Here is a 13,637-nt window from a genome sequence, read left to right on the forward strand (position 1 = left end):
AAATGGGAAGATGCTGATAATAACAGCAAAATGGAAAATATAAGAATTTCCAAGTAATGCTCAACTCAAGTGTGTGTGTGTGTGTGTGTGCGCGCGTTAAACTTCTTGTTGAATGATTTCAAATTATCTCTGAGTCTGAACTGAGGGAAAGGAAACCAAATTTTGAGCAGTCTCTCACGAGTTCAAAATACCAAATGAGGAGATTCTAAAAGAACAGACCGGTTTATGAAAGACTTGATGGGGGAGGGGCACAGCTAAGAATACTTGAGTGAGATTCTGTGATCCAAATTCGAGATAGAGCTTTTTGATAATGATAATTTGTCAGAGTAAGGTTGTGTAATCAAAATTTGAGAATGAGCTTTGTCAATCAATCAAGAATATTTGCATTAAGTTCTGTGATCAAAATTCAGAAACAACCTTTAATAATTGATAAAGAATATGTGAGTGAGGTTGTGTGATCCATCCAATTTGAGAATTAGCTTTGATAATAATGATTGAGAGCCTCTGGCCCTCTGTGGATCATGGCCGCGGGGCCAATTTTGCCTGGCCCCTTGGGGCCTCTGTGGGTCGTGGCCGCGGGGCCAAGTTGGCCTGGCCCCTTGGGGCCTCTGACCCTCTATGGATCGGGGCCAAGTTGGCCTGACCCCTCGGGGCCTCTGGCCCTCTATGGATCATGGCCGCGGGGCCAAGTTGGCCTGACCCCTTAGGACCTCAGGCCCTCTGTGGGTCGCGGCCGCGGGGCCAAGTTGACCTGGCCCCTTGGGGCCTCTTACCCTCTATGGATCGTGGCCGCGGGGCCAAGTTGACCTGGCCCCTTGGGGCCTCTGGCCTTCTGTGGCTCGCGGCCGCGGGGCAAAGTTGGCCTGGCCCTTTGGGGCCTCTGGCCTTCTGTGGGTCGTGGCCGCGGGGCCAAGTTGGCCTGGCCCCTTGGGGCCTCTGACCGTCTATGGATCGTGGCCGCGGGGCCAAGTTGACCTGGCCCCCTGGGGCCTCTGACCCTCTATGGATCGTGGCCGCGGGGCCAAGTTGGCCTGGCCCCTTGGGGCCTCTGACCGTCTATGGATCATGGCCGCGGGGCCATGTTGGCCTGGCCCCTTGGGGCCTCTGGCCCTCTGTGGGTCGCGGCCGCGGGGCCAAGTTGACCTGGCCCCTTGGGGCCTCTTACCCTCTATGGATCATGGCCGCGGGGCCAAGTTGGCCTGGCCCCTTGGGGCTTAAGATTATTATTTTTGCAAAAGTAGTTTTGCTTGGGTCGCGGCCGCGGGGCCAAGTTGGCCTGGCCCCTTGGGGCCTCTGGCCCCCTGGGCCTGGGCCCGGTAGGCCCGGTCATTAATCCACCTATGCCTGTAGCACGTCTTTAAATGGACGCGGCTTAGACTTAAAGTTGTTGTAATGCAGTAGTTTTTCCAATAGATGGCACTGTTGTACTGTTTATCATTTTCATTCCACTTTGTATGCAATTGCTCTCTGTGTGTTTGCTAGTTAATAAAAACTCTGCCGAAGAACAGGTTATGGGCCCAGATCGTCGCTAAAAAGCTGTTGTGCACGGACTTTGTGTGAAGATAAACGGTATTGTGGGAACTCACAATGGAGGATAAGATGTTTATTGACAGACTGAGCGGACCAGAGAACTGGGCAACGTGGAAGTTTCAGATGGAACACTTGCTAAAAGCTAAAGGACTATGGGGCATGCTAATGGAGACGGAGACGCTAGCTGCAGATGCTAACGCAGCAGCACAGGTGGAATTCACAAGACGGAGAGAGAAAGCGTTCTGTATGTTAGTGCTAAATGTAAGTACACCCCAGTTGTACCGGATAACAACTTGTCAAACTCCCAAAGAGGCGTGGACCACGCTGAAAGCCCATTTTGAGAGGGATACTTTGGCTAATAAACTGTTCCTGAAGAAAAGATATTTCAGATGTGAAATGAAGGAAGGAGAGGCTTTAACTGATCATTTAAAACAAATTAAGGAGCTAACTGATCAGCTATCAGCTATTGGATCTGTAATTGAAGAGGAAGACCAAATTGTAACACTGTTGGGTAGTTTGCCACCAAGTTATGCTACAATTGCCACTGCACTAGAAACAAAGATTGACAACCTGACACTGAAGTTTGTTCAGCAAGCATTAATAAATGAAGAGCAAAAGCGAGTGAATGCTAATGATTCCAGTGGTGCTACGTCAGGTGGTGCATCCGGCATGTCATCACAATTTCGGGGAAATGTGCAGGATAGCTCCAAGACAGTGGGAGCAGCAGACAAAAGCAAATGGAGATGTTACAAATGTGGTAGAGAAGGCCATATCAAGCGCGAATGTCCAACCTTGAAAAACAAACCAAAAAAGAAAATTCACAAGGCCAAGCACATGATGTGTGAGGATGAAGAAGATTCCACTGAAAGTGCCTTTGTGATCAGGGATGCAAACAGTGACAGACCACAACAGGCTGAGTGGTTAATTGATTCTGGAGCATCAAAACACATGACGTGTGACAAAGACATTATTAAAGAATACCAGCAGTTCACAAAATCACATTCTGTGAAACTGGGTGACGGCAGGGTGGTTGACGCCCTGGGAATTGGAAATGTCAAACTGAAAATGACTTTTAAATTAAGTGTTGTAAAAAATGTCACAATGTATGATGTGCTGTATGTTCCAAAACTGTCTGGGAATTTATTCTCAGTGGGAGCTGCTACCAAAAAAGGGAATACAGTGCAGTTCAGAAAGTCTCGTTGTTACATACGTGGAAAAAGTGGAACACTTCAAGGAATGGGAACACAAAGAGCTGATGGACTATATCAGCTGGATATTAAAGGAAGTGAAACTGTATGTCACAGTGCTTCTGTAGCGGCCAGCCTGTGGCACCAGCGCCTTGGTCACACTACCAAGCTTAAAGAACTCAAAGATCTGGTGAACGGAGTGAACTTTTCTGCAGAAAAAGAGATTCCCTTCTGTGAAGGATGTGTGGAAGGCAAGTTGGCTAAGAAGCCATTCAAGTAGATTGGAGGAATTTGTTCCAAACGCAAGATGCAGCTGATTCACAGTGATGTCTGTGGTCCCATGCAGACTGAATCTACAGGTGGAGCAAAATATTTTGTGACTTTCATTGATGATTACACAAGATGCTGCAAGGTACTTCTTGAAACAGAAAAATGAGGTGCTAAGCAAATTCAAGGAATTTGAGAGAACATTCTCAAATGAGTCTGGTCTAAGCGTCACAAGGCTGAGGACAGATAATGGTGGTGAGTACACATCAAAGGAGTTTCAAGAATATTTGAAGTCTCAAGGCATCCACCATGAAATTACTGTACCTCACTCACCACAACAAAATGGTGTTGCAGAAAGAAAAAACAGGACATTAGTTGAAGCAGCTAGAAGCATGCTGTCACATGCAAAGTTGTCAAAGATGTTCTGGGCAGAGGCTGTAGCCACCGCAGCTTACATACAGAACAGGCTGTCCACAGCTGTTCTGAAGGAAGAGACACCCTATGAGAAATGGTGTGGAAAGAAACCTGACATGAGTCACATGAAGGTGTTTGGCTGTATTGCTTATGCACATATCCCAGATGAAGAAAGAAGGAAACTGGACAAAAAGGCTGTGAAGCTTCGTTTTGTGGGATATGCAAACAATGCCAAGAGATATCGCCTGTATGATGAAGAGAAGAGAAGGATTCTAATCCGTCGTGATGTCATCTTCGATGAATCAAACTTCAGCTGGAAGCAGGAAATGAAAGTATTCTGTTCAGAGAACGAGATAACCATACAAACAGATGAGAATGAAACACAATATGATGAAGTCACAGTGGACAGCACTGTCAGAACAAGTGGAAGAATCAGAAATCCTCCAAGGAGATTTGGATATGATGAGTTTGTTGATATAGTGACTGTTGATCATTATGCCAATATGTGTCGTGTGACAGAGCCAATCACACTAAAAGAAGCATTGGTGAGTCCTAATGCAAAAGAATGGCAGGAGGCGGCTGACTTGGAATATGAGTCACTGCTTGAAAATGAGACGTGGGACTTGGTGAATTTACCAAGAGAAAGAAAGGCAGTAGGATCGAGATGGGTGTTTAGAGTCAAGCATCATAGTGATGGAAGAGTGGAGAGATACAAGTGCAGGCTCGTTGCCAAGGGCTACTCACAGTTGTATGGTGCTGACTATGATGAAACATTTTCACCTGTGGTACGTTTCAGCTCTATTCGTACATTATTGTCCTTTGCCATTCAAAACAATTTACATGTACACCAGTTGGATGTTGTAACTGCATTCCTTAATGGGCACCTGGAAGAAGAAATCTACATGGAGCAGCCAGAGGGCTACATCAAACCAGGGCAGGAACACCTGGTATGCAAACTAAAAAAATCAATCTATGGACTGAAGCAGTCTCCCCGCTGCTGGAACAAGGCTTTCACAGAGTTCATGATGGAAATTGGATTCAAGCTAAGCATATCAGACCCCTGTGTGTTCGTGAGATCAAGAAAAGAGCTTGAGATACTCGCAGTTTACGTCGATGATTTGATTGTGATAGCATGAGAGCATGAACAAGCTCAAAGTGGCTCTCAAGGAGCGCTACAAGATGAAAGACATGGGAGAGCTGTCCTATATCCTGGGCATCTCTGTGATCCAAGATAAAGAGAAGAATCTTGTAATTCTTCATCAGAAGCATTACATTGAAGCTATACTTCAGAAATATGGAATGCATAATGCAAATCCTGTGGCAACTCCTGCTGATGCCAATGTCAAATTGAGAAAGAGCGATGGTGTCAGTAAGCAAGTGGACCAGCATACCTATCAGTCAATGGTGGGAAGTCTACTGTATGCTGCAATGGCCACACGACCAGACATAGCTCAAGCAGTGAGTGCTGTGTCAAAGTTCAACGCAAATCCAGATGCTGCACATCTGACCGCTGTGAAGAAGATACTTCGATACTTGAAAGGGACAGTGAACTTTGCTCTCAAGTATGAGCAGTCATACTCTGGAGCTTTGATTGGATTCTCAGATGCTGACTGGGCTGGAGATCAGGATGACCGACGCTCAACAACAGGCAACGTTTTTCTACTGAGTGGAGGAGCAGTGAGCTGGCTCAGCAAGAAACAAGCAACAGTTGCACTTTCAACAGCAGAACAGTCAAGCCGCTCAAGAAGGAATCTGGCTAAAAAGATTACTGAGTGATCTCGGAGTGAAAACTATGTCCACAGTGATCCTGGAAGACAACCAAGGAGCCATCGCAATCGCGAAGAATCCTGTGAACCACTCCAGGACCAAACACATAGACATTCGCTATCACTACATTTGTGAATGTGTGCGGAATGGACAAATAGAACTGCAATATTGTCCAACAAATGACATGAAAGCGGATATATTTACCAAACCACTGCCTAGACAGAAGTTTGAATATCTCAGAGGTGAGATTGGACTTTTCCCTATTTAGATAAAGTGGTTAGTTGTGCTTGACAGGCAGGGCCGGCCCGTGGCATAGGCCGTATAGGCAAATGCTAAGGGCGCCGTCCATCAGGGGGCGCCACGCCAGTGCCACAAATGTTGGAGGGAAAAAAAAAAGTTGGTACTATTATTTCTAAATACATAAAATAATCCCACGTTAATTAAAATGCAAAGTAAAGCCTATTTAATATAAATATTATTTGTTACAACATTACGCCCCCCCTCCCCTGGCACGGTGCGCCCCCTCCCTTCCCGTATCATGACTCTTTTTGGACATCACCACATAAAAAAATCAACACAAGATGTCAAAACGGTCAAAACTGTCAGGTGCCCAGGGAACAAAAAAGAGAAAAGAAGAGGAGGAGAAACGAGAAAAAGACAGAGGTAGCAGGTAGGTAACGTTAGCCTACATGAAATTATTTGTCTGTTACAGAATGTGATAGTAACCTGGCTTTTTAGCATTAAGCTAATGTTACATGATTCGGCAATTGCTAATCAATAAATAGCTAGTTCTGTTTTAACGTCTGGTTAATATTGTGGAGGGAGCTAAATTGTTATGGAAAATAATAATGTAACGTTAGGTAATTACAGTACTCCCTGGTGTACAGTCATTTGTAAGTCATTCTAGTTAATGCAATATTAAAAAGCACAAATAGAGAACTCTGTAGGATCCCCTTTTTTTGTAATATAGTTGTTAAAGTCATACTGGTTTGATATCTTGTTTTGTGCAGTGCCTTATTTATATTGTATTTTTAATTTATTTTATGCAACTTGTTGACACGTTTTATTTTGTGTTTATGTATGTAAAAAATATTGTATTTCATATATTCATTTTTTATTTTTTGTATTCATTTATTTATCCATATTTTTTTAAATCTTGTTAACTATTCTGATTGTTAATTTGCTTTCTTTAAGTAAAAAAAAAAGGTCACAGACAAAGCTATTCGGTTTCTTGTGAGTATATACACTTCACTGCCGATGTGGGGGGGGGGGCGCCACCTAAAATCTTGCCTAGGGCGCCAGATTGGTTAGGGCCGGGCCTGTTGACAGGTGTACGTCGAACGCTGCCTGATCAAAGCAAGTTAAAAATAAAATAGAATAATGTGTGAAAGAGTTTCAGTGAAATGATTGTAAACAAACTAAAAGAGTTCCTGTGAAAACAATGTAAAAAACTAAACTATTTTGTTGTTGTTATTTGACATATTATTGTAAAGGAGAGCACGGCTCTATAATATTATTTAAAGGGACTTTGTCATTGAAAAAACTAAGTGGGAGTGTTGTAATGCAGTAGTTTTTCCAATAGATGGCACTGTTGTACTGTTTATCATTTTCATTCCACTTTGTATGCAATTGCTCTCTGTGTGTTTGCCAGTTAATAAAAACTCTGCCGAAGAACAAAAGTGGGCGCGACTTAGAGTGCCTGCGGCTGCAGCTAGTTTACTTGAATCAAGTGTCCACTCTGGCGTAAGTCAGCACCACTGTGGGCACCTTGTGTCACCCGTGGGGGCATGACTTAGAGTGTCTGCGGCCGCAGCTAGACCCTTCTTGGATTTTTGGGAGGTGCACGGAAGGCATGCGGGAAGGTACGCAGGGAGAGGGGCCAAGACAGCGTCGCTTACGCAAGTTATATGACACAACTGTACAACGGGCTTAAGAGTTGTCTGTCCGTGCAGCGATTTGAAGTTGTAAAAAGACTTGCCTCTGTAACGTCTTGTATCCACTTACACTTGTGTTGGTGTTGAAACCAAGAACAACGGACTTTCCATCACTTTATGTAAATAAAAGTTAATGTTTTAGCAGTAATTGTCAAAAGCTATTTGTACTCAAATAAGTTATCAGTATCCGTCAGGGGATGCGGCTACATCAGAAGCGCTATCATTCGGAACGAGTTAAGAGTAAAGCCGCTGCTCCTCCATATTGAGAGGAGCCAGGTGAGGTGGTTCAGGTATCCGGCCAGGATACCCCCGACGCCGTACTGGGGAGGTGTTCAGGGCGCGTCCAACCGGTAGGAGGACGACTGTGGGTCTCACAGTCAACATCGCCAAGGAAGCCTTGTCCCCTAACAAAGGAAACACAATCATTTTGACCGGTATATATCATAACAATACTGGTAACTATCCATCCATCCATCCATCTTCTTCCGCTTATCCGAGGTCGGGTCGCGGGGGCAGCAGCTTAAGCAGGGAAGCCCAGACTTCCCTCTCCCCAGCCACTTCGTCCAGCTCCTCCCGGGGGATCCCGAGGCGTTCCCAGGCCAGCCGGGACACATAGTCTTCCCAACGTGTCCTGGGTCTTCCCCGTGGCCTCTTACCGGTCGGACATGCCCTAAACACCTCCCTAGGGAGGCGTTCGGGTGGCATCCTGACCAGATGCCCGAACCACCTCATCTGGCTCCTCTCGATGTGGAGGAGCAGCGGCTTTACTTTGAGCTCCCCCCAGATGGCAGAGCTTCTCACCCTATCTCTAAGGGAGAGCCCCGCCACCCGGCGGAGGAAACTCATTTCGGCCGCTTGTACCCGTGATCTTGTCCTTTCGGTCATAACCCAAAGCTCATGACCATAGGTGAGGATGGGAACGTAAATCGACCGGTAAATTGAGAGCTTTGCCTTCCGGCTCAGCTCCTTCTTCACCACAACGGATCGATACAGCGTCCGCATTACTGAAGACGCCGCACCGATCCGCCTGTCGATCTCACGATCCACTCTTCCCTCACTCGTGAACAAGACTCCGAGGTACTTGAACTCCTCCACTTGGGGCAGGGTCTCCTCCACAACCCGGAGATGGCACTCCACCCTTTTCCGGGCGAGAACCATGGATTCGGACTTGGAGGTGCTGATTCTCATCCCAGTCGCTTCACACTCAGCTGCGAACCGATCCAGCGAGAGCTGAAGATCCTGGCCAGATGAAGCCATCAGGACCACATCATCTGCAAAAAGCAGAGACCTAATCCTGCAGCCACCAAACCAGATCCCCTCAACGCCTTGACTGCGCCTAGAAATTCTGTCCATAAAAGTTATGAACAGAATCGGTGACAAAGGGCAGCCTTGGCGGAGTCCAACTCTCACTGGAAACGTGTCCGACTTACTGCCGGCAATGCGGACCAAACTCTGGCACTGATCATACAGGGAGCGGACCGCCACAATCAGACAGTCCGATACCCCATACTCTCTGAGCACTCCCCACAGGACTTCCCGAGGGACACGGTCGAATGCCTTCTCCAAGTCCACAAAACACATGTAGACTGGTTGGGCAAACTCCCATGCACCCTCAAGGACCCTGCCGAGCGTATAGAGCTGGTCCACAGTTCCACGACCAGGACGAAAACCACACTGTTCCTCCTGAATCCGAGGTTCGACTATCCGGCGTAGCCTCCTCTCCAGCACACCTGAATAGACCTTACCGGGAAGGCTGAGGAGTGTGATCCCACGATAGTTAGAACACACCCTCCGGTTCCCCTTCTTAAAGAGAGGAACCACCACCCCGGTAACTAAAGGATTTTTAAGTCCAAAATACTTCTGAACCTAAACCTTGAGGTTTAGATTTAACATTTAAGAGTTGAAATTTATGTTTAGATTTTTAAAAAACAATTTAGTTTTAGCTTTTTGATTAACATTTACATTTTAGATGTAATATTTAGATTTAACATTTGTCAACATTTAAATTTAAATGTGGGAAAAGAAAGCCTATTGGGAGAAATGTATCTGTTTGAAAAGTGTGACTAAACTTTTACATTTGGCAGCCCATAATAAGAGTGCCTACCCAACCGTCAATTATCACAAAAGTACCTTTTTTGTTTGTACTGTACTTAGAAATATTTAGCGTACAAAACAAGTCACAAAAAACATAATTATTGTTATCTATGACAGAGGTTCTTAACCGTTCTTCATCATCTTGACCTGGAAGAGCCCATTCAATATTAACTATTAATAATTAATAATCTTACTCTTGATTTTTATCATATTCAATAATTATATCTAACCTACTTACAGTTTAACAGGGTAAACCTTGTCAAATGATATGAAACCATTTGTTCACCCCAAAGATTATTATCAAGGCTTAGGTCAGGTTGATTACAAAAATAAACAATAACCAAATATACTGCAAGAGAAGGACTCATAAAATTTGAGAAAAAATATACAATTACTAAGTGCTAAAATAAAACATTTCTAAATAAATTAGTTATATTAATATATAATAATGTTTCTTAAACTGTCAAAATGAAAATAGAGCTTCAGCACTTTAGCCTAAGCTGTGCGCTTAAGAAACCACTCTAGGACTTAAGGTCCAGACTTTTGTTTGGTTTTATATTGTCATTACTGCCACAAGTGGTGTAAAAGTGTATTACAACTGAGTACCACTGTGGCCCATACGACCTCAGCTGAAAGATTATTTTTGGCGGCCCATTTGGGGTGTTCACGGCCCAACAAGTTAAGAAACACCGATCTCTGCTATTTAGTCATGGAAGGAAAGGGACATATTAGAGTAGTTGCAATTAAACAGTTAAGAGAAACAATATTACGATCATCTTTTTTAAGTGCGCTATCATGGTAATCGATTTGGGACAGCACAAATAAAACATAGCCTTCAAGTGTGAAAAAAAAAGGCTTTTACCTCATAATGGTGGTCTTCACGTGTTTTGTTGACCACCAAAATTGACATTTAACAAAACGACAATGAAAGATCAACTATCTATGACAGTGAAAAAAAGAAACATAAATTAAAGCATCCTTGTTTTGGTTAACACTCATTTTATTCCATTTAAATGCAGTAAAATACATATTCCTTGACGCATGGATGACGCACGCATCACTGACTTACATAGCTAAAAACAAAAAAACATTCTTGTACAGTTGTAACTTGAGAACGTCAACGTTCAGTTGGGGTAGAAGAACAAGCTGCCATGTGACATGTTCTTGGGCATGTTCCCGCACTCATCACACTCCTTCTTATTGGCCACATTGGGAATCCAGGATGGGGTTCAGATCTAACATGAAACAAGAAATGGTTACAATTTAACATTAGGCATTGGATTTATACAATATATCATTTGGAATATATGTTTTAATGTATCCCCTGGTTTAATTTAGGTCCATCCATCCATCCATCCATTTTCTACCACTTGTCCCTTTCGGGGTCGCGGGGGGTGCTAGAGCTTATCTCAGCTGTCCACTAAAGACTATTATAGTGACATGGTAGTACAAATTGAAAATAGACATATTAGTAAAGTCATTTCTAATAATACCGCTCATCAAAAAGGAATTTGATTTAATAAGGAATGTATTTTATTTTTACAATATGCCAAGGGCCCATAGTACAAACAAGCTACAAGCCGTAAATGACCCCTGTGCCGACTTTGTTGTTAACACTACAGATGTGACAGTTGCAAACAAATCAAATCTTTTGAATGACTCTCTTATGTAAACGATGAGAACCATTTCGTATGCGCACGCAGATGCAGCGTCAGCAATTGTATTCTAGTTTTATTTATACTTTGTGTTTACATATACACAGTCGTCCCTCATATATTGGCTCCGGACGTGACCATGATCAAATGTATTTCTAATGTATATACTTGTTCTTATGCTATCTGAACTCAATATGTTTTCTGCTCGCTGCACATATCCTACCAAGTCAGTCCTACACTGTTTCAATGCCCATTTCTCTGATGATGCAGTTGTTGATGACTGAAGTGCTGTTATCAACCAAACCTTCCTCATCCCACCCCTCAGATTGTAAATAATGTAAATAATTCAATGTATATACTCTGATGATTAACTTGTGTGATGCCTGTATTATGAATGATGAGAGTATATATTTGTACCATGAATTGATTTACGTGGACCCCGACTTAAACAAGTTGAAAAACTTATTCGGGTGTTGCCATTTAGTGGTCAGTTGTACGGAATATGTACTGAACTGTGCAATCTACTAATAAAAGTTTCAATCAATCAATCAATCAATGATAAGTAAGAATCATTAATCATAGATCAAATATTTTAATGGTTTCAGAAATGTTCAAGACCTTCTAAATAATTTTTTCCATATTATGAGTGCTCTCTCGACATGAAATAACACCCTTTGGCCACTCCTTTTAATCCAATTAGTAATGCTGCCTGAGGCTGAGCCAATCCGTGGCCACAATACTTGGTTTGGTCTCCTCTAATTGCCAATACTATAGTATTAATATGTTAAGTTCATTTAGCCACTTTTAAGCTTGCACATGTGTGGGACAATTACGTAATCAAGTAATGATGTCACGGTCAAAGCACGGCGTTATTGAGTGATTGATTGAAACTTTTATTAGTAGATTGCACAGTACAGTACATATTCCGTACAATTGACCACTAAATGTTAACAACCGAATACGTTTTTCAACTCGTTTTAAGTCGGGGTCCACGATAATCAATTCATAGTTATGGCATCCCCTAATGGAATGTTTACATAAAAACACATCAAAAATAAAACTATTGTCAATATTTCAGAAGAAATCCCAGCAATTTAGTAATATGGTGGTTATTTTAATTATTCTGATCCACAAATTGTTGTTTAACTGCCACCAGTGATTCTTTCCTTGATTAAAAAAAAATTATATATTATATATATATATATATATATATATATATATATATATATATATATATATATATATATATATATATATATATATATATATATATATATATATATATATATATATATATATGGCCATGATACTTGGTTTGGTTTCCTCTAATTGCCACTACTATAGTATTAATATTTTAAGTTCATTTAGCCACTTTTAAGCTTGCAAATGCCCAATGTAGGCCAAAAATGTTGTAGAAGGCTTTACAAATAAAAACTATGTGATGTAGTGACACAGCAATATTTATTGGGTGATATGGCTAGGGACGAATTATTGTTATTTGTGTGTTTTTTTCTGAATTGTTAAAAGCTAATTTAAAATGTGGGACAAAAAAGTAATCAAGCAATGATGTCACGGTCAAACACCGGCGTTATGGCACCCCCTAATGGAATGTTTACATAAAAACCCAACAAAAATAAACAATATTGTCAATATTTCAGAAGAAATCCCACCAATTTAGTAATATGGTGGTCATTTTAATTATTCTGATCCACATATTGTTGTTTAACTGCCACCAGTGATTCTTTCCTTGATTTAAAAAAAAATCTATAATAACGAATCAATCTTTTGAAAGGAACGGATCCTCAAGATCCGACTGCCTTCCATTTGTTTCGCTCAGATTATATAACTGAGTTTACAATAGAACTATTGAAAATGTTACCTTTTATAACAGGCGAGGAGACGAGTAAACAACATCAAGATGTCAGACTTTTGGTTCGCCTACGTTTGAGCTCGCTGTTGTAAAGTTTGCCTGCAATCTTCCTTTCGTGTCCTGCGGGGCTATGGCGGTTGGTGTTGAGCTCTGTTTCTTTCTTCGATCTCCCTTTGCCACCGACGTGACACGAGTATTCTACCAGGTTATAATAGTCGTATTGGTCGTAATGGGCCTCTTCAAAAGAGACAAATCTTTCCATGTCGGTCTCCATTTGGATACAAAGGTTCAAAATCAAGCCGCTGAGCCGCAGAGGAGTCTGACTCGGAGTAAACAAATGATGTCAGTCTGTCTTTCACACGGGATCACGGTTGGACCAATGGGACGCCAGGAAATACGTCACGTGCCTTTGTATATACGTTTTTACAGAGGCGTGTTTTCTTTTGTAATAAAATAAATACTACATGATGAAATACCCAATGGTATTTTTATGAAACTGAAGACTGTATATTAGAAAAATATGATCTTAGCGTGGGTTCCCTCCGGGTACTCCGGCTTCCTCCCACCTCCAAAGACATGCACCTGGGGATAGGTTGATTGGCAACACTAAATTGGCCCTAGTGTGTGAATGTGAGTGTGAATGTTGTCTGTCTATCTGTGTTGGCCCTGTGATGAGGTGGCGACTTGTCCAGGGTGTACCCCGCCTACCGCCCAAATGCAGCTAAAATAGACTCCAGCACCCCCGTGACCCCAAGAGGGACAAGCGGTAGAAAATGGATGGATCGATATATATCAGTTCTGTGTGTCCAAATTTTGGCCTGTACTGTATGTATATATAGGTATGTGTGTGTGTGTGTGTATATATATATATATATATATATATATATATATATATATATATATATATATATATATATAT

At 42.3% G+C, this 13,637-nt stretch overlaps 1 protein-coding gene across 1 annotated transcript; it reads right to left on the reverse strand.

Annotated features, from left to right (window-relative positions):
• Nucleotides 1–10,172: 10,172 nt before the first annotated feature.
• LOC133649758 (nuclear protein 1-like) lies at nucleotides 10,173–13,112 on the reverse strand. The gene is made up of 2 exons (XM_062046414.1): nucleotides 12,791–13,112; nucleotides 10,173–10,428 (listed from the first exon to the last, which is right to left on the reverse strand). Exons 1-2 carry the CDS (start codon nucleotides 12,990–12,992, stop codon nucleotides 10,391–10,393), a joined length of 240 nt encoding a protein of 79 aa, XP_061902398.1. The 5' UTR covers nucleotides 12,993–13,112; the 3' UTR covers nucleotides 10,173–10,390.
• Nucleotides 13,113–13,637: the final 525 nt, after the last annotated feature.

The sequence above is a fragment of the Entelurus aequoreus genome, linkage group LG05 (assembly GCF_033978785.1).
Source record: "Entelurus aequoreus isolate RoL-2023_Sb linkage group LG05, RoL_Eaeq_v1.1, whole genome shotgun sequence".
Taxonomy (NCBI): Eukaryota; Metazoa; Chordata; class Actinopteri; order Syngnathiformes; family Syngnathidae; genus Entelurus; species Entelurus aequoreus.